The sequence below is a fragment of the Gossypium raimondii genome, chromosome 13 (genome assembly GCF_025698545.1).
Source record: "Gossypium raimondii isolate GPD5lz chromosome 13, ASM2569854v1, whole genome shotgun sequence".
NCBI classification, from domain to species: domain Eukaryota; kingdom Viridiplantae; phylum Streptophyta; class Magnoliopsida; order Malvales; family Malvaceae; genus Gossypium; species Gossypium raimondii.
The window spans coordinates 23,758,279-23,778,302 of record NC_068577.1 but is presented as its reverse complement, the minus strand read 5'-3'; the positions used below and the strand labels follow the sequence as shown (position 1 = coordinate 23,778,302).

At 30.7% G+C, this 20,024-nt stretch overlaps 1 protein-coding gene across 1 annotated transcript; it reads left to right on the top strand.

Moving 5' to 3' along the window:
- The first annotated feature begins 18,549 nt into the window (after positions 1-18,549).
- Positions 18,550-19,968, top strand: LOC105766829 (uncharacterized). The gene is made up of 3 exons (XM_012586393.2): positions 18,550-18,714; positions 18,861-18,926; positions 19,629-19,968. The coding sequence occupies exons 1-3, from the start codon at positions 18,667-18,669 to the stop codon at positions 19,674-19,676; spliced, it is 162 nt and encodes a 53-aa protein (XP_012441847.1). The 5' UTR covers positions 18,550-18,666; the 3' UTR covers positions 19,677-19,968.
- The last annotated feature ends 56 nt before the right edge of the window (positions 19,969-20,024 follow it).

Genomic DNA, 20,024 nt, shown 5'->3' with positions numbered 1-20,024 from the left:
TTTATACATAAAATTTTGATTCAATTCAATTCTCACAATTTATTAACATAATTAGTGATATAGTATCATTTTATGTTTATATATTGCATATAAAAATAATTATATTTATCTAATATAAAAATAAATTGATGTATTTATTTCTTTAAATGTGTATGATTGAATTAAAATTAAAGTTTCATTTATACATTTGAATCTCAATCAAAATTTCATGCGTATAATTACACAATCATAATTCATGTATCAAATTGTACATTGAAACAAAGTTTATGTATAATTTTAAGATTTATCCATTTTAAAAATAATAATATATTAATTATATTATTTGATTGTACATTTATGTAAATGAGTTTATTGAGCCTTAGCTTAGTTGTTATTATTGTTATTGCAACAATCAAGAGAATGTGAGTTCAAACATACTAAAACATAATTTTACTCTTATTTAAAGATCGATAAAATAAAAAATTATACTCGTAATAGTTATATACAGATAAGTGATTAAAAACAAAACTATGACTTTCAAATTCAAATTTTACTTCTATTTTGGGTAAAATATCTCTTAATTACCTCTCAATTTCAAAATCGTAAGTTAATCTCCTTTGAAAAATAGAGAGTATTGCAGTTCATGTAAAATTTGAAAGTAAGTAAATAAGAACAATTACTTAAGTTATTGTTAAATTTATCCTTCGTGGTAATAAGTCTTTCCATTTCAAAATCGAGCAAGTTAGACCCTATAAAAAAGAGAGAAATCTAATCCTTATTAATTTTGAAAATAAACAAATAAGAATAATTATTTACGTCATTAAATTTTTATTCAATTTATCCCATGTGACAATAAGAAAAAAAGATAAATTAATCTAAAAAATTAACCGACCTATCCAAATTTTAGTACTATATGAAAATATTTATTTCGATAAATATTCTTTATATTATCCAAAAGAAAAGAGCAATGAGTTGCTATAAATAAAAGCAGTAGCGGCTAAACAACAGATCACTAGTTACATCACTCAATCTATACAAAGTCTCATGTTTACACTACCCCTCTATTTATATTTTTCCCTATAATCCTCATTCTCACTATATATCTAATATTATTTACATTAATCGTTTCACTAGCTTGTTGCCTCAAGTGTTTCATGTTTCTTTCGTTTTATATATTGGGAAATGTGTTCATATTATTGTAAACATGTAACTATTATTTATTTATTTGAACGATGATAAATAAAGTTAATTTTACATTTTACTATTATATATTTTGTGTTTTTACCTTTTATATTTTGCATGCATAGTAGAATTGTGACAAACAAATATTAGCTCATTGATGGTCTAAGTTCAAACTAATAATAAGTGGCACTGTAAGAACGTTTACATTGCGAGAAAAACAACTTACTTCAGTAAACAATCTAAATGAGTCTGTAATCCCATAAAAGAATCAAAGTAAGCATTTGATTCAAATATTGAGAAGGATTATTGTGTCGTCTACAATTCCAATTGAGGAGATAACTAGTCTTGGCTATCGGAGTAGTTGGCTCCACGGGTAGAGATATAGATGTATTTATTGGCAGAATGATACATTGGACTACACCCAAGATGAATTAATTCTGAATCTGTTTGTGAATTAATTCACTTGTGACATTCATGGTGTGATTTACCTAAATCCGGAGTGAATCATTGACCATGCGTATGTAACTTATGTGCTTTGATATAAGTGGAGGTTTATACTCTAAAGATGATCGAGCCGATAGCCGGTATGTTGGGCACATAACTTGTGTATGGCATGTCTTTACTAGTAATAGTGGAATTCATAGCTCAATTAAAGAGTTAACGGTATCCTCTCATTGGCCTTGTGTGGATTGATAAATATAGAACGTGGTCACGGGTTACTTGTTCTCGAACGAGAAATTTATCATAATCATTTGTTGACAGTGATCATATTAATCATTAAGAAAACACAATGATGACAATGAGATAAAATAGGATTGTATTGAGTGAACGGATTTAACTCAAAGGAATCAAGGATATCATATGAGGGTAACACACACATGACGAGGTCATTGGACAAAACAGTTGAATGAATTGTTTTTGTAAAGAGTATGCAATAAGGAGTTTTCAATTATGGTACTTCTTGTGGACTGACTCCATGATTAAGTAATTGTGAATTATTGGAACGATGCTTCTGGACATAATTGCAATTACTAAAGCTTAATTGTATATGTGTAATTGGTCCCTCCGCTGGCTCAACAAAAGCTTGATCAGACTGTATTTGAATCATAAGGAGATTCTACGATTTTGGAAATAATTTAATTGAGTTGATTTATTCGATGTGAAATTAAATTGGGCGATTGTAAAAATTGTTCAAGTAGCTAATTTGATTAAATAATTTTTTTTGAAAAATTAATTTGAAAAATCTAAGTGATTTTTGAGAAAATTAATTTTGATCAAGTAAAATTAAATTAATTAAAATTACCACGATATTTTTGAAAATTAATTTTCAAGTCAAACAATTGGCTCAATGGATAATTAAACTTGAAAATTGGACCTGAGATCGTAAATTGGGCACAAGAGCCCAAAACCAAGACCAAGACCCAAAAATTGGTCGAATCGAGCTTAGTATATGAAACTGGGCCGATGGTCCAACTAATAGTTGGACCGAGCTGGTCGGACCGTTACTGGCCCAGATCAAACCGATAAAAACCGAACCTGTAATAGCCCGTTTTCAGTGAAATCAGAATAGTAGTTTCGGGACCACAGATCTGACGATAAAATATTTATTTTATTATTATTTTAATGTTTACATCATGTTAGTATCACCGTATAAAAATTTTGTTAAGAAATTTTATCATTTGCATGCCTAATTCGATAAAAAGGACTAAATTGCAAAAAGTGCAACATTAGGGTTCTATATGCAAAAAGCACTAAATAGCTATGAAACATAAATTTTTGACCACTTAGATGGTAGATATACTATTTTTAATTTGAGTGGACAAGGATGAACATTAATTAGATGAATTTTAAGGTTTATAATAAAGGTTATATATGTAATTCAATAAATAAAAACAAATTAAGTAAAACAAAGTCAAATTTTCTTCTACATTTCATCTTCTTGCCAAAATTAAAGGGAGGAAAAACACCATTTTAGGGTTCATAGCATTCGGTCAAGTCTCCTTGTGCATGTAAGTGATTTTTGGAGTCGTTGTAGCTTAATCTAGCTAGCCCAGGGATTAATTTGAAAAACTGTCAAAAGGTTAGGATTTTTCCATGAATGAATTCATTTTTTTTATGTTTGATGAAAGAAAATGGTTAGTTTTTGTTAGATAAATAACTTTTATTAAGTAATTTTCGATGAAATTGCCATTTAGGGATTAAATTGAAAAATAGAAAAAATATACATGGTGAAATTGTGAAATAAATTAAATGTAGGGCTTTCTAGGGACCTACATGAAATTCGGATATGGTGGTTTGAGGGTGAATTGCATGAATTTTTATTTTTATGAGCTAGGGACTAAATTGTAATGAAATCAAAATTATAGGGGAAAATGTAATTTTGATAAAATTTGAATTTGGACTGAATTGAATAGAATAATTATTAAATTGGTCGAATTTATTCATTTAGATCAAGATAGACCACGTACGGCTCTAGATCGAGGTAAAGAAAAAGCTTCGGATTAATTGACTCTATTTCTACGCTTATCGTCGAGGTAAGTTCGTACGTTTAAATAGAATTTTTAATTATTTTTTAAATGCTATTATTTTATATAATGTCAAATTGTGTTTCAGTGGAAAAATTTAATGGCATTTCGTTGATTATCAGCTAATGAAAAGGGATAGCCTCGGTTATCAAAATAATGAAAAGGGATAACCTCGACTATCAAATTATGAAAAGGGATGGTGATGATCATCAAAAATGAAAAGGGATGGTGACGACCATCGAATAACGAAAAGGGATAGCTTCAGCTATCAATTAATGAAAAGGGATGGTGACGACCATTAATAATGAAAAGGGATGGTGACGACTATCAAATAATGAAAAGGAATAGCTTTGGCTATCGAGCTGCGAAAAGGGATAGCTTCGGCTATCAAGCTATGAAAAGGGTTGGGACAACCATCGTGATTTTATTCGTGTGAGCTTTGGTAAGATTTATTGGTGCAATTTACCTTATTATTATGGAAGGTAGTAAGTATGTGATATCCACGGCAATGAGAAGTATAAATTCACTTGAATTAAATTTATTCTTATGTTGAATTGATACATATGAAATTTAAGATATGCAACGTATTGATAAGCATAGATTATATACTACGAACTTACTAAGCATAACGTGCTTACCTTGTGTTATTTCTTTATGTTTTGTAGTTAATTGGAAGCTCGTTTGGGTTGGAAAGTCGTCGGAGACCTATCACACTATCCATCGGCTATATCGATAGATTATGACGTTTTTAAGTCTTGGTTATAATGGCATGTATAGTTGTTTTGGTTAATGTTGAAGTCATTATGTTTTGACTTGTAAATTTGGTATTTTGAGTGATGAAATGGTGTTAAGTTGGCATGTATATATTTGGCCTTGTAATGGTTGTTGTTTTGGTGTTTATGGTAACTATATGATGGAAGTTAAAATGGTAGTTAAACATGTTTGTTATAAATTTTCTTTTGATATGTTTGAATGTGGTGATTTGGTAAATTGGTTATAAATGACATATATGACTAATGGTGCTAGTTGTTAAATAGCATATTAGGTACTTTTGGTGTGAATTTGATTGACAAACATGGTGGTAAGTTTTGACATAAACTTAGTTGTAAGTTAGTTGACCTTTTGGCCAAACTATGCATATGATTATACATGTTTAATTATAGTGATTGTGGTGCCTTTTAGGCATATTGGTTGTATGCTTATGTACCTTAATTGGATAGCTTGATTATGTATGTTTTTAATGCAATTTGAAGGCTTGTTTATATATGGAAAATTGATTGTAGGTACATACATGAATGGGTGAGAAAAATGGCTTGGAAATTACCTATTTTTCGTCCACATGGGCAGTGACACGGGCGTGTGTGACACACGACCATGTGACATAGCCGTGTGTCCCCTGTAGCTTTCAAAGGGTTGCAAGTCAAGTTGTTACATGGCCTAACACACGGCGTGTGAGGCCATTTCGAATGGTACATGGCATGGCACACGGGTGTGTGGCTTGGCCGTGTGACCCAAGTCAGAGAGTTACACGGGCTGGGACACGGCCGTGTGTCCCTACTTCAAATGTCCACATGGTCTGGCCAGACAATCATGTGACCCCTACAGTTTGAAAATTTTCATCTTTTTCCCAAAAATTCTATATGTTTCCAGTTTAGTCCCGACTTGTTTCTAATGTGTTTTTAGGGCATCGAAGGCTCATTTAAGGGAAAATATGTATGGTATTGATTGACTTTGTTATGATTGATGTTGTGATATTAAATGTTTAATATTTTTGATCGTTTTGAATTGAAATCTCTGGTAATGCCCGTAACCCAATTCTGGTGATGGATATGGGGTTGGGGTGTTACAGAACCAGCTCGAGGTGTCGGCGACTGGGACAGCGGCATTTCGATAGCTAGAAAATGGTCAGCAGCGGTGGGTCTTCAGTGGTTGAGCAGTGAAAGTATTGCACTCTTATTGGGACTATACTAGAGAATTTGATTTCAGATTAACTATTCCAAAAATAATATTAATTTAATATATTTAATACTTATCTTAAAAGTATTTTATTAATTTAATATTAAAGTGATTATCTTAATATTTAATTTAATTTAATATTTATCTTGATAAATATTATATTAATTTAATATTAAAATGATTAAGTTTAATCACAGTTGAACTCTCTAAACCCTCCCTATATAAAAAGTGTCTTGGGTCATTATTTTTGACACACTTGAATTCAAGAGAAAGTTGTAGAGAGAAAAATCTCTGAAGAAATTATTTTAAAAAATTTTAGAGATATTTTTCTTATTTACAACTTGACCCAAAAGTTTAGAAAAATTATAAAATTACCCTATTGGTAATTTTTGTGAAGCGAGCTTACACTCGGAAGACGTGAGCTTAAGGATAGCAGAGAAGACTACTCGGTCGAGGCGTTCATCCTAGATAAATTGAAAAGGTATAATTTTGATTAAGTGTTTATTACTTTAGATATCACAACCAAATTCTAGTTTTGGAAAACTTTTAAAATTCTGGTTTTTCCCTAAATTTATTTTCAGTTGCGTTTTCCAAACTCGATTTTCCAACACCATATCATACGTACATATGCATTCAAAATAAGAGTAAGCAAAGATTTGCTAAGTGCCTCTTGAAACTCTCCATCTAGATATCTAGCAATTCTTCTTATTTTGTATAGCTTTAGAATTTCTTCTCACACTTTCTTAGAGTAATCACACTAAACAAAAAAGATTTCCTACAATTATGACCCTTGCTATAACGATTGCAACCTACTTCCACATGCAGTCCCATTTTTCTTAATCTCTCTTTGGGGGAAAGCCTATCTAAAATAGCCATCCAAGCCACAATAGAGTAATGTGAAAAGAGTTCCACACCAACTTCTCTCATTTGACCTTATCTCTCCTATTCCTCAACCATCCCAAAACTTGGAAACTGGCTGTTTAGAACCTGGGTTAAGATTTACAACATTAGCAACAATGGTCCTTAGCTTCAATAATTTCCTCCATAACCAACTTTCACCCTTTGTAATAGTGAAATCCCAAAAGGTACCTCTTTTCTAACATAAGCATATAGTCAAGCAATACATAAAGATTCACCTATTACAAGAATAACTCTAATAAGTTGTATTAAATTGGATTGGTTCCATGTAATTAGATCTTTCATGCCTAATCTACCTTTAAATTTGGGATGACTAATGAAATTCCAGCTGACCTGGACCCCTTCTGTTGGCTCATCTTTACCTTTCTAAAAAGACCTAGAATAGATTTGATTAATCCTTTTAAAAGCAAATTTAGGAAAAATAAATTGCCTACACCAGTAGTTTTGCATATTGAAAATTACTACCTTAATAAGTTGTATAAACCCTACACAGGACAGTTACCTTGCAGTCCAACAATTGATGTTAGCAGTGATTTTGTCCAATAAAGGAGCACAATTAGTAACAGTAAGCCTTCTTGTAACTAAGGGAACACCCACATATCTAACTAGTAATTTCCCCTCATTGAAACCAATAATACTTTGGATATCATCCAAATAATTCCTAGAAATCCTAGTAGAGTAAATTTCACTCTTGAAAGGATTAACTTGAAAACCAAAATAGTTATAAAACTATTGTATCACTTGCCAAACCCTGCCACAAAATCAACATTCTTTTTTTTTTAAGTCAAGAGATCATCCACAAAACAAATGTGTGTGAGCTTAGCTCCGTAACATTTAGGATGATAACTAAAAAGCCTAACTTCTACTACTTTGTTTAAAAGATTAGATAGAACATTCATTGGAAGGAAGACAAAGGACCCCCTGCCTTATTCCCTTAGCACCATTGAAATAACCTACTAAGCCTCCATTCAAAGAAATTGAGAACCTTGGTGTGGTAATACACACCTTAATCCACTCCAATTCCTTCTTTGGAATATTAAATGCTTCCAACACCCTAAGTATAAAATCCCAACTGAGAGTGTCAAAAGCCTTCTGCAAATCCACTTTTAATGCATATCTAGTAAAGAGGGTAGCACTTCCATGACCCTTTACAAGTTCCTGTGCCATTAAGATGTTGTCTGTAATGCTTCTAACCATGACAAATGCACTTTGGCTGCTAGATTTCACTATTGACAAAAAAATTGTAAGTCTTTCAACCAACACCTTTGTTATACACTTATAAACAATTGAACAACAAGAGATTAGCCTAAATTCCTTCATATGAGAAGGATTTGACACTTTGGGAACTAACATAATGGTAGTTGTATCAAAGGCAGGAAGCAATGATGAATAATTGAAGAAATACAACATGCCTCAAATAAAATCAAATCAGCACCAACTATAGACCAAGCTTTCTAAAAAACAGAGTCGAATACCCATTAGATCAAGAGCTTTATTTATATTTTGTTCAAATATGGCAGCTTTGATTTCCTCTTCATCGACTTCCTTTATAAGTTCAGTTTGAGCCGTAGTTGAAAAAGTAACATTTAATAATTCATTCAAGATATTAGGATGACAACCAATAACTTTAGTATCAGGTGTACTAATAATTTTCTTATGAAACTCAATAGCTTTAGAAATTTTTTCAAATGTATCCAACCTCTTTCCTGCATCATTAATTTTTACTCTTAATTTTCATTTAAGAAAAAAAAAGAAATTGCCAAAAAAAAAAAAGAAATTGCCATCCCTATCCTGAAATCTAAACCCATAACTAGAAAATAAAATAAAATAAAACATAAAAAATAATGAAAAATTGTATATATTCACAATGTAAACCCATAACTCATAGTATATATTCACAATTGCAAAATTTGTTATATATCTAAGTGACTATTCACAATCTAAAGCACAACCTCTTTTTATTCCTAGTTACCAAGCCAATGAAACAAGTAATAAAAGTCCACCCTCTATTGAAGTGAATCTGGTTCAAAAGCCATTGCTTTCTTAGTAAAGTAATGATAATTAAGTGGAAAGGTTAACTCTAAATAAATGAATTTTGGTGTAAGATGGAATTGTTCCATGAATCAATAGAAAAAGCACAATAAATGGTTTGATTATGGGTGAGATAGGGAAGCCAAGTCAATTGGCAACAAGTAGAAAAGAAACCAAGAAGATTTGATTACGAGAAGATGTTCCTCTTGATATGGGGGATATGGTGGTTAATTCACAATATGTCCTTTTGCTTGCGATAAGCTAATGCATTCTTTTAAAAGTCAACAAGTGGATTTTAAGGATAAAGATCTTGATTTGATGGAAGGAGATGTGATAATAGATGTTATTGATGACATTCCTACCATTACATTTTTGAAAAGTGTAATCATTGGTAGAAAAAAGCATGTCCCAACTCTTGGGAAAGAGAAATATTAAAATAATGCATTCTTTTAAAGGTATTCAAAGTCAACAAATAGATTTAGGGATGCAAATCTTAATCTAATGGAAGGCGATAGGATCAAAAATGATGTTGATAGCATCTTACCATTATGTTTTTCAGAGAGAGTGCAATAACTAGTTAAAAAAATGCCCAAAAATATTATTCTCAACTCATAGGAAAGAGAATTATATTTTAAAGGCACTTAAATCAACAAGTGGATATGAAGGATGAGGACCTCAATCTAATGGAAAAAGATAAGATCATAGAGTTTGTTACCATTACATTCTTAGAGTGAGTGTAATAATTGGTTGAAAAAACCATGTTCAAAACTATTATTTTGAAACTATTGAGAAGGAGAATTGGTTTCAATACTCTTTTGAATAAAAATCACACCCTTTGGAAACTTGAACATGTAATACCCCCTACCATTTTCGTCGCCGAAATAGGGTATGATGCATTACCAAATTTTACCGAATAAATTTTTTGCAAAATCCCAAAGTTTTTTTTTAAATTCAATATAACCCCTTTTACAAGTATCTAATCTTCCCTACAATTTTAAACCGAGACCAATCCAACACAACCAATCAATTTCAACATATTTTTAAGATAGATTTAACGTATTCATAATATAACCTCATCACATATCAAAACCAAAATTTGTTAGCCATACCAATGGCTAACCATACATTCATTTCACATTAACATTTACTTTACTAGCTTATACATGCCTTTGATTTCCAAAATAAAGTTTCTTTATATATCGAGATCTTGAGGTTGATAGTGTGATACGTCTCTGACCGAATCCGACCTCCGAGCTCTTAACACTACAAAACAGGGGAAAAAGAAACAGGGTAAGCACTTTGTGCTTAGTAAGTTCATGTAACAAGAATTATACTTACCTAATATTTTCAATACAATGCAATAAACATTCATACACCCATTCCATACATTATTCTCATATCATGCACAAACTCAACATTCAAATTAGTCCAACAATTTCCATATATCAATAATTTATACCATGATTGATGAGCTCATCAATTTCATGATTTTCATTTCCTTGTTATTTTTTCATATTTTTCCCGGTGAACTTCTCGGAATTTCGATGGATTTTCAGGGGTACACCTAAGTGTACAAATCCGGGTCCGTCAATTCATATTCATGTGCACACATTTCCATTTCAGAGAGCACACTCCCCCGAACCTCATCCTTACAGTGGAATTACCAGTCCAGGCTAATCCCCTGTAATATAAACTCATAGAGTATTGTCGGGATTACCAGTCCAGGCTAAATCCCCTGCAACGACAATTGCTCTAATGAGCTTGGATCTGAATTACCAGTCCAGGGTAAATTCAGACCCTAATTCAGATTACCCGTCCGGGCTAAATCCATTTTCTACATATTCTTCGGGAGGGCTATATCAGGACATGACCACCCGTCCGAGCTAGATCCTTTTTACCGTCAATTCTTTTTCAGAGATCCATTGAATTTTCCTTCCATTCAACCGAGATTTCTTCCTCTTTTTATCAAATATATCAGTGTTTCATCAATTTTCATACAATGAACATTCAAATCTTATTCACATCAATAACAAACATTTTAGGCATTTAAGAATATAATTCAAGTTACACGAACTTACCTCGATACTTGTTCGTAAACAGAAATCTACTAATCCCGAACTTTTTCTTTTCCTCAATTTAGCTTCGTATTTGAATTTTCTGGATCTAAATAAATAAATTTAATCATTAATCTAATACATTTCATGTTCATATGTAACATTCTCAATAATTCCATTATTATTTATAGTGCATTCAAAGCTATCTCACTGAGTCATAGTCACTAAATTATTTATATCTTGAGCTACCGAACTCCAAATTAAGATCCTCTAATTTTTCCCAAAACTAGACCCACATATATTCTTACCATAAAATTTTCAGAATTTTTGGTTTAGCCAATAAGTACAATTTATTCTTTAAAGTTTCCCCTATTTCACTGTTTGATAGTTCCGACCCCTCTTCAATAAAAATTAATTATCTTATTGTACAGAATTCAGATGATGTTTCCTTTTGTTTATTCTGAAAATAGACTCATTAAGGATTCTAATAATATAAATTATAACTCATAATAAATTTTTTACAATTTTTAATGATTTTCTAAAGTCAGAACAGGGGAACCCGAATTCATTCTGACCTTATCTCACAAAATCTATTATATCTCATGATTTACAATTTCATTGCTTACACCGTTTCTTTTATAAGAAACTTGACTCAATAAGATTTAATTTAATATTTTATTCATCATATAATTAAGTTTCTAAAATTTTTTGTGATTTTTCAAAGTTAACCTACTACTGCTGTCCAAAACTGTTTTAGTGCATGATGTTAATTACCATTTTTCCCCTAGGCTTTCAATAAATGATAATTTCATCTCTGCTCAATTAACCTCTCAATTGAGCTGATTTTTCTCAATTAACACTTTATTATATCACTTTAAACTATTTTATGACCTTTGGAAATAAGAATTTTAGCACTAGACTTTAATTCGAAACTTTTTCACAATTAAGTCCTACAAATCAATTTCTATTGAAATTACCTAATAAAATCATCTCATAAACAAATTAAAGCTTCAATTTCATGCTATTTCATCATAAAATTCCAGCACATATTCGTAGCAACTTTCAATTTCATTCATAAAATCAAAAACTAATGAATTTAGTAATAGGACCTAGTTGTAAAAGTCTTAGAAACACAAAAATTACAAGAAAAATGCAAGGATTAACTCACTTGGTGAAAAAATTATGAAAAACCAGCTTGAATAAACCCTTAGGACATTTTTGGCTGATGAGAATGCAGAAAAATAAAGAGAATTCTAGATATTCCAATTTGGTCACATTTTTATGTTAGTAAAATTTGTTATTTTCCCATTTTACCATCATTTCACTAATTCTCCTGATTTTTCTCAGCTTATGCCACCCAAAATATCTCCTTTTGGGCTTATTTACAATTTATGTCCCTCCTTATTTAAAAATTGAGCTATTTAATCCTTCTAGTAACTTTTACACCTTTTCAATTTAGTCCTTTTCACTTAATTGACTACCCAAACATTAAAATTTTCTAATGAAATTTTAATAACATATTACTAACATTTCATAAATATTTATAAAAATATTTTTGACTCGGTTTTACAAGATTGAGGTCTCGATACCTCGTTTTTACCTAATTTCTTCAATAATTTCTTCAATAATTTCTTTTCTAACTAACCACTAAATCGGTAAAATTTTTCTATCGATATTTTCATATGATTTTCCTATCATATAAATATTCATGAAAAATATTAAAATAAATTTCTCTTTAAATCAATTTGTGGTTATCCATCTTATGAATTTGAAAAATGACTATTTTATGGTCAAGTTTCCCTTAAAAGAGTACTGTATGAAGGTTCTATCTGAATCTCCATGGGTGGCCTATGGTTAATATTTTACAATACAACCTAGGACATTATATTTCTCTATATCTTAATGATTTCCTTAGAATGGATCCGATTACTAGGTCTTTCTGAAGAAATGTACAAAAGGAATCTTCTTAAGGCTATAGGTAATGCAATTGGGAAAATTATCAAAATTGATTATAATACTGATAGTGAGATGAGAGAGGAATTTGAACAACTGTTGGTTTCAAAAGTGAAATCAATGATAGAACTCAAATCATTGAATATGAATCTCTACTTAATGTGTTTTTTTGTTGTGGAAAGTATGGTCATTCTAAGAAGTTATGTGCGATCATGTCGAAAGACAACCAAGTGGCTCATCTTTCTTGATGCTATCAAAGGTTGCAAAATTTAAATGAAAGCTTGCTCGAAAAATGTTTAAGTGGAAGAAGCTACAATTAGGGAAGGGCGATGGAAACTTGGTACCGATTAGAGAAGATATGGACTTCATTGCTGAGCCAATACTTTACAATGTGGAAGCAACTGATGTCAATCTAGAAATGGAACAAGTCACAGAAAGTATTGGCGGATCGGACGAGGAGGTTGACATAGAGTGCTTATTAAATTGGACATTAACGGTGTAAGTAATTGTCCTTATTCACTCATTCTTGCAAACTATTAGAGATTAAATTACTCATTTTTAGAGGGACCAAATTGATTGATTTTGAAATCGAGAAGGACCTAAGAGATCTTTCTACATTTATTTAATGTAGTTGAATCTAATACTCTATTATGTTGAAATTTGCACTTAATCCTTCTTAATTGGGTATAATTTTTTTTTTGCTTTTATGATATTATTAGTAGGTCTATATTGACAACATTATAATGCTTCATTTTATAGGAGTATTATTTTTAACACATTTTAATACATAAATTAACAATATACTTTTTTTTCATTTGGTAATTTTAGCCACTAAAAGGAAATTATTTTACTTATTTTGAAGATGTTTATTTTACTAGAGTTTGACTCATTCTTTTAATTTTAAGTTTGAATTTTACTAAATATTCTTTATGTTATGACAAGCTATTTTAATATTTATGTTATAATTAAGCTTCTCCATGTGTTAATGCATTAAATCTGTTGAACATCATAAACTAATTGAATGAAAGTGTAAGTATTAAGGTAGTAATTACACCTCTAGTAGTTACAAGAAGTTCTAATTATTTAGATGCATTTTGTTGATGGAGTGTAATTACATTATAATTACGTATGTCATGTGGGTATTGTAAATTGTAATTACACAACTATAAAATTTTAAATTTGAAAAAAATACTAATTATTATAAAATTATCAATAATACTTTAGGAAACAAATTTCTCTAAAAAGAAACAAAACCAAATCACCTTATGTAACATGTTAAACAAAAAGTTTTCGATATGATTACTAATAAAATTTACAAGGAAAATAAATATTTCATGCAATTTATCTAATTACTCTAAAATTTATATTTGTTGGGCTATTTTGTTTCTAACATTAAACATACTAACAATAAATACAATGTAATTTAGTTAAAACCAATACAAATAAATTATAATAAATACTATGTAATTTAATTAAATATCTAGTAGATAAAATATAGGTGACTAAATAAACAATCAACACATTATTTTTAAAATAAAAAATATTAATGTTTTTTAAAAGACATAAGTTTTTTTAGTTATGTAATTGCTATCATTAAAATGGCATCAATACAGTGAGAATGTGAATTTCTTTTATTGTTATTTGATAACGTAATCATTATCATCGTGAAATTCAATCAATCACATTTAATTTGTTGATGTATGGAATCAACAAGGAGGAATCACGGAAGAGGAAGTGGTGATGTTGATGGAGGTTAGTTCACTCTATCTGGGCGGAGGGCCGAAGAGTAGAGAGAATGAGAGTGTTGAAGGAGAAAGCTGGGAGTGAAGTGGCAAAGTGTAGGGCTGTAGGCTAATATGTTGAAGAGTCGATCATTTCTTCATCATTTTGTGGGCTATTTATAGGCAATGTCTTGTGTTAGGTAGCATTAATATGGCGAACCCATCATCAAACCATTATTATGGACGCTTGGGGCGAATTTCCTCGATGGGATAAGAATGTCTGTGATGGGACATATTCTTATCATTTCTTCTAATTTGAAGTACAGAGTAGTTGAGTCCATGTGGGGTTTGATGACTAGAAGGATCACGTTTTTAATAGAAGGCCGAGTGCTTGGAGGAATGAGTGGTGGCTACATTCTAGGGAGCAAGTGGTTAGCTTCCTTGAATAGCTACCTCCCGTCTAATCTGGTAGAGTATGTTATTGAGGTGGCCTTTCGTGCTGCCACGTGTCTTCGATTGGTGAGGGAGTATAACACAATTAATAATAATTTATGTGTCAATTGAATGCATTAGATTATTTTAAAAATTCACACCATTAACAATATTATTAGTTTGGATATACCAATAACATTTTTAAAAGTAAATAAGTTAAATTATGTCAAATTAAGATATATTGAATCTTAAATTTTCACATAATAAAAAAAATTAAAAAAATAAGTAGTTCTCTATTTATGGTTTAATAATAAATTCTCAATAATAATAGTAAAAATAAATTTTTTAAATAAAACCTTTTAAAAGAATAATTTTGTTAAATAAAAAGACTTAATGCTTAATTTGACCCCCAAATTGTACTAGTTTTTCCACTTTGGTACTTAAATTATTTTTCATCTCAGTTTGGTACTTCAACTATCACCCATTACCCAAATTAGCCCATGGGGTTTAAAAAAAATCAAGACTACCATGTGACGCTATTAGAATGTGCAATGTCTGACTTCTTTTTGTTTTTTAATATTATTTGCATTATATTGATTAAAAAGTAAAAAATATATATATATAAATAATTCAAAATTTTTAAAATAAAAAATAAAAATCTATAAAATTCTAAAATATATAAATGCAAAATTTAAAAGTCAAAATAATATATAAAAATTGAAAATTTTATAAAAATATTTTAAAAAATTTAAATAAAAATAAAATTTATATACTTTAGAAATTTTGTAATAACTTTTAATTTCTTTTCAAAAATTGGAATTTCTAAAAATTGAAAACAATAAATCAAAATTTCAAAAATAGAAAAGGTTCAACGAAAATATAGAAATTGAGAAAGTTATGTAGCAGGCCCAATTAGCCCGGGCCCGCATGCATAAACCAAATAAATAAATAAAGTCCAATTTTTTTACAAAGCCCAACAAGCAGCCCAAATACTAGACCCAACCCACTAAACCTAGCCCACACAAAAACAAAATAACAGAAACCCTAGGAGCCTATTTGCTTCAACGCTGCCGCCGCTCACCCTTGCACGCCGCCGCGAATCACGCACCACGACCCTCCCCATCGTGCGTCGCTCAAACGCCTTGACATTACTGCAAACAACAAACGTAAAACCGAACAACAAAGAAAAGGGAACAGAACAACAATATGCCAACGAAAAAACAGGATAGATTTCTTTGGATTTGGGTTCGTTTTTTCCTCATTTTCGGCTATTTAAAGCCGTTATCGAATATGTAATAGGGGGATACTGAAAAAAAGAGTGTAAAAGATACGAAAAGAAAGAAAATACAGAGAATACAAAACATTTTTTTTGAAGGTGAATCAGTTTTTTTTTCTTTCCTATATTTTCTGTTCTTTTGATCTTTTTATTTTATTTTATAAGCAAAAATAAAAAAAGAAAGGACTTACCTCTCACACCGGAGTCGTCAAGTCGGTGCTACCTCCGTCGCAATCGGAGCCGTGGTGCGTGGCTGAGTGGCGGCACAAAAGGGACTTTTTAAGATAAACCCTAGCAAGAGTTTGGGTCTATTCTATTTTTATTTTTTTTTCTTTCAACCTTTCTTTTAGTTTTTGTTTGCTGCAGGTAAAAAAAACAAGAGAAAAATTGGTTTAAATAGAAGGAACAAAACGGCACCGTTTTAGGGGCAGGATCCGTGCGTTGACCCGGCCCACAGGCAGGGTCCGCGCGTCCTGACCTTAAATGGTCTATTTGCGCGTTTGGTCCTTCAATTTTCTAAATCGTTTTCAAATAAAATTTTGTTTATTTTTAATTTGGCCCGCATGTTTCTGCCGTTGTTCAATTCAGCCCATATCACTGCACACCGTTTTGGAGAGGCGGATTATTTTCGATTTGGCCCTCCATGTAACTCGCGTGTCGTGATTTGACTCATTATTTTGCCTAAATTTCATTGATTTCTAGTTATTTTAATTTTTTAACTATTTAGTCCTTTTTTTTGCGATTTGCTGTTTTTAAAAAATTTATTTTCTCCCATTATTTATTATTGTTGTTATATTATTTATTATCATCATTATTACTATTATTATTTCTATATTCATTCATACGCATGGTTTTTTATATAATATATATATATGCATTTTTTTACATATAGTATGCACGCATTGTCTCTTTTACAACATATATATGCAGTTTTTATAGTACATGTCGACCTATTTATATTTTGTGCATATGTTTTTTCCTTTTATTACCCTACATTTTCCACATGCATATTAAATATTTTTAGCTTTTTACATGCTAGCATTCATACGTGTTAAATTTTATAGGGTTTATTGTTCTAGCTTTCATATACATTATATTATATATATTCTCTTTTTATTTTGTATATACATATATTTTCTAGTATTTTCTTTTTATTTTCAACTTTCACCTACTTTATATTTCACCTATATACTTATACATTTTGTTTTATAAATATGTACACATCCAAACTTTCTATTTTCATGATATCCAAATACGTACATACATTTTATTGGGTTTTGGATTGATGTGTTTTATACGTGTCCTTATATGTGTGTTAAACCTATGCATATATGTATTTTTAAGTTTACTTGTATGTGCTTATATTTATATATATATTTTTGTAAATACATGTACATGTGTGATTTAAATTTAAATTTTGATTTCATATTATGCATTAACTTTTAACATGCCCTTTTGGGAAATATATTTTGGTTTTATCGAAGCATTTAAATCATCATATTTCAGAAGTTTTTAAATATTTGGAATTCATGATTCTCGAGAAAGATCGTATCCTAACTTACTGGATTGTGATTATTTTTCGATGAATTTAGAAAACCGAGTATTTATTTTACAATAAATTCGTACAAATTTCAAATAAAAGCTTATTCTCGGGAATTCAAAAATGTTGGGTCCTAACTTACTGGTCATGACATTTTATTATCTCGAAATAAGGATTTCAAAAAGAAAAGGCAATATTCGGAATTTTGAAGATTTAAAAATATTGGGCCCTAACTTACTGGGTCTGGTGTTTTATTTCTTTGAAATAAGAATATTTTTTTTGACTCGTTTGCGAGTTAAAATTTCTCTTTTAAAATCTTTTTAAAATTTCGACACCAAGACATTAAATAATCAATTTGGTACCGATTTTGGGCGTTACGAGGGTGCTAACGCTTCCTCAAATGAATCGACTCGGACTCGTTTTCTCAAAATTCGTAGGCCAAAATAATTTTTTTAAGGTGGGCCGATCACACCTTAATAAAAGGATCGGTGGCGACTCCAGTTTTATTTTTAAAAGTCGACAACTAAATTTTTGTTTTCAAAAAGCGGTTTCGACAAGTTAAACATTAAAAATTGAAAAAATTAAAAAAAAATCAAAACATATAGATATTTAAAAAATTTAAAAATTGCTATTCTTTTTAAAAATTGATATTTTTGAAAAATATTTAAAATTTAAAGGAATGGTCGGTCAACACTTGGTCAATGTTTTTCTACTTTTAATTTAAATTTAATGTTTTTAAAATAATCCTGAATACCACGTTGCGCATTCTAATTGGCATGATTTAATTTTGTTCCAAAAAATGGACTGAACCGGGTAATGAAATGATAATTTAAGTACTAAATTGAAATGAAAAATATTTAGGTACCAAAATGAGAAAATATGTATAGTTTGGGGCCAAATTGAGCATTAAGCCAATAAAAAAAAAAAAAAAAGTTCGGCCGAGAAGAACGACCTGAAACGTTGTCGTTGCAGTTAAATTCCCACGCTCGCTTAAATTAAAACCCAACTCTCAAGAGTCCAATAAAGTATCTAGGGCAACCGCAGATTGTTTCATCTGATCTGAAACTCCGTCGCCCAATTCCCCAAACAAAGCAAATCGATGGCGTCTCCTCCTGGACCATACTCCGGCACCAGCACTCTCGCTCTCGTATTTTCTTTTCTTTTCTTTGTTTATTTGCTTAGATCGAATGCAGCAAAAATATTAATTGCATTTGTAGATAACAGATCCCAGTTTTCTTCTTTTCCAGAAAGATCATATATTTTTTAATTGATTCGTTATTATCTATGTAATAGGTGGCTCGTGCATCTGCTTTCTCTTTTGGACTCGTTTATGGTAGCATTAAGCTCAAGTATCTCAAGGTCTTTTAATTTACTGCTTTTAGTTTAGATTTATTTCCTTTTTTTTTAAATTCAATTTTGTTTTCTCTTGGTTTGATTTTAAATTTTTACTTTTGATGGAATTGTTAATTTTGACCTGTTCTTTTTTTCTCGTATGGGAAAAAGGGTGTTGGTCATTGTAGCTGCTTATAAGAGGCATTCTTGTCATTTTTGTTTGTTTGATGTTTTAAGGCTATTATTATAATGGCAATCTCATGTATTGCTTTACTCGAGATATCAGGAACAATTTTTAGTAGATAAACTCTGCTGGGAACAATTGTTTGATGGAAATTGTTGTTTTGGGAACAATTTGTGAATCCGTTTCCTGCTCTTAATCTTGTTTTGAAACATCACGGATAGAGTATTTTGAAATTGCGATATTAGGAATGTACATAATGGTGTGTTAAAATCCTAACATCTATTGCTTCTAAAACATTTGTTTTTGAGAATTTGGTCTACATTCTAATTCCTTCCCTTGGATACATAAGATGCTTTATCGAGTTTGGACATTTCACTTTAGGCAACATTTTGATATTTGATAGGGAATTGGTTTGATCTTACTGATCCAAAATGTGTTACATGAATGGTGGTTTCCTGTTTTTATTTCTGAGATAGTTTGAGAGTAATATTCTGCCTTTGTTTCAGAGGCATGCTTTTACTTATTGCTTTGCTTTTTACTCTCAGGCCAAGGCAAGGTCTCAAAGGAAAGCTGAAGCAAAGGCTCACCACTGAAGCAGGGGTGGTTTTTGTTCATAGTTGGTTTGCATGAGTGAATTGAGTTTGGTGTAGGAATAAAGCATATCAATGGTATTGTACCAGATTTTCATTTCGGCTTAAAGCTTCTATGGACAATGACATTCTTGTCCCCAAATTTTTTTAGTATTACGAACTTGGCATTTCAAGTATTAGTTTTTCGGTTGGCAATGGCACTGCTGATGTTTAGTGTCTTTAGTTAATGGGGAAGATGTTGGATGATTATATGCTTCCCTGTTCAATGTAATAATTCTCACTTTTTGGCTCCCAAGCATTGTCTTCCTGCACCAGTAGTTCCTACATGATCCTGCGTTTATTACCAACAAA

Bases quoted from the DNA above. Each gene is read 5' to 3' on its own strand.
- LOC105766829 (XM_012586393.2), top strand. From the start codon at position 18,667: ATGGCGTCTCCTCCTGGACCATACTCCGGCACCAGCACTCTCGCTCTC. The intron at 18,715-18,860 runs GTATTTTCTTTT...TCTATGTAATAG, and splicing joins GCACCAGCACTCTCGCTCTC to GTGGCTCGTGCATCTGCTTT. The intron at 18,927-19,628 runs GTCTTTTAATTT...TTTTACTCTCAG, and splicing joins TTAAGCTCAAGTATCTCAAG to GCCAAGGCAAGGTCTCAAAG.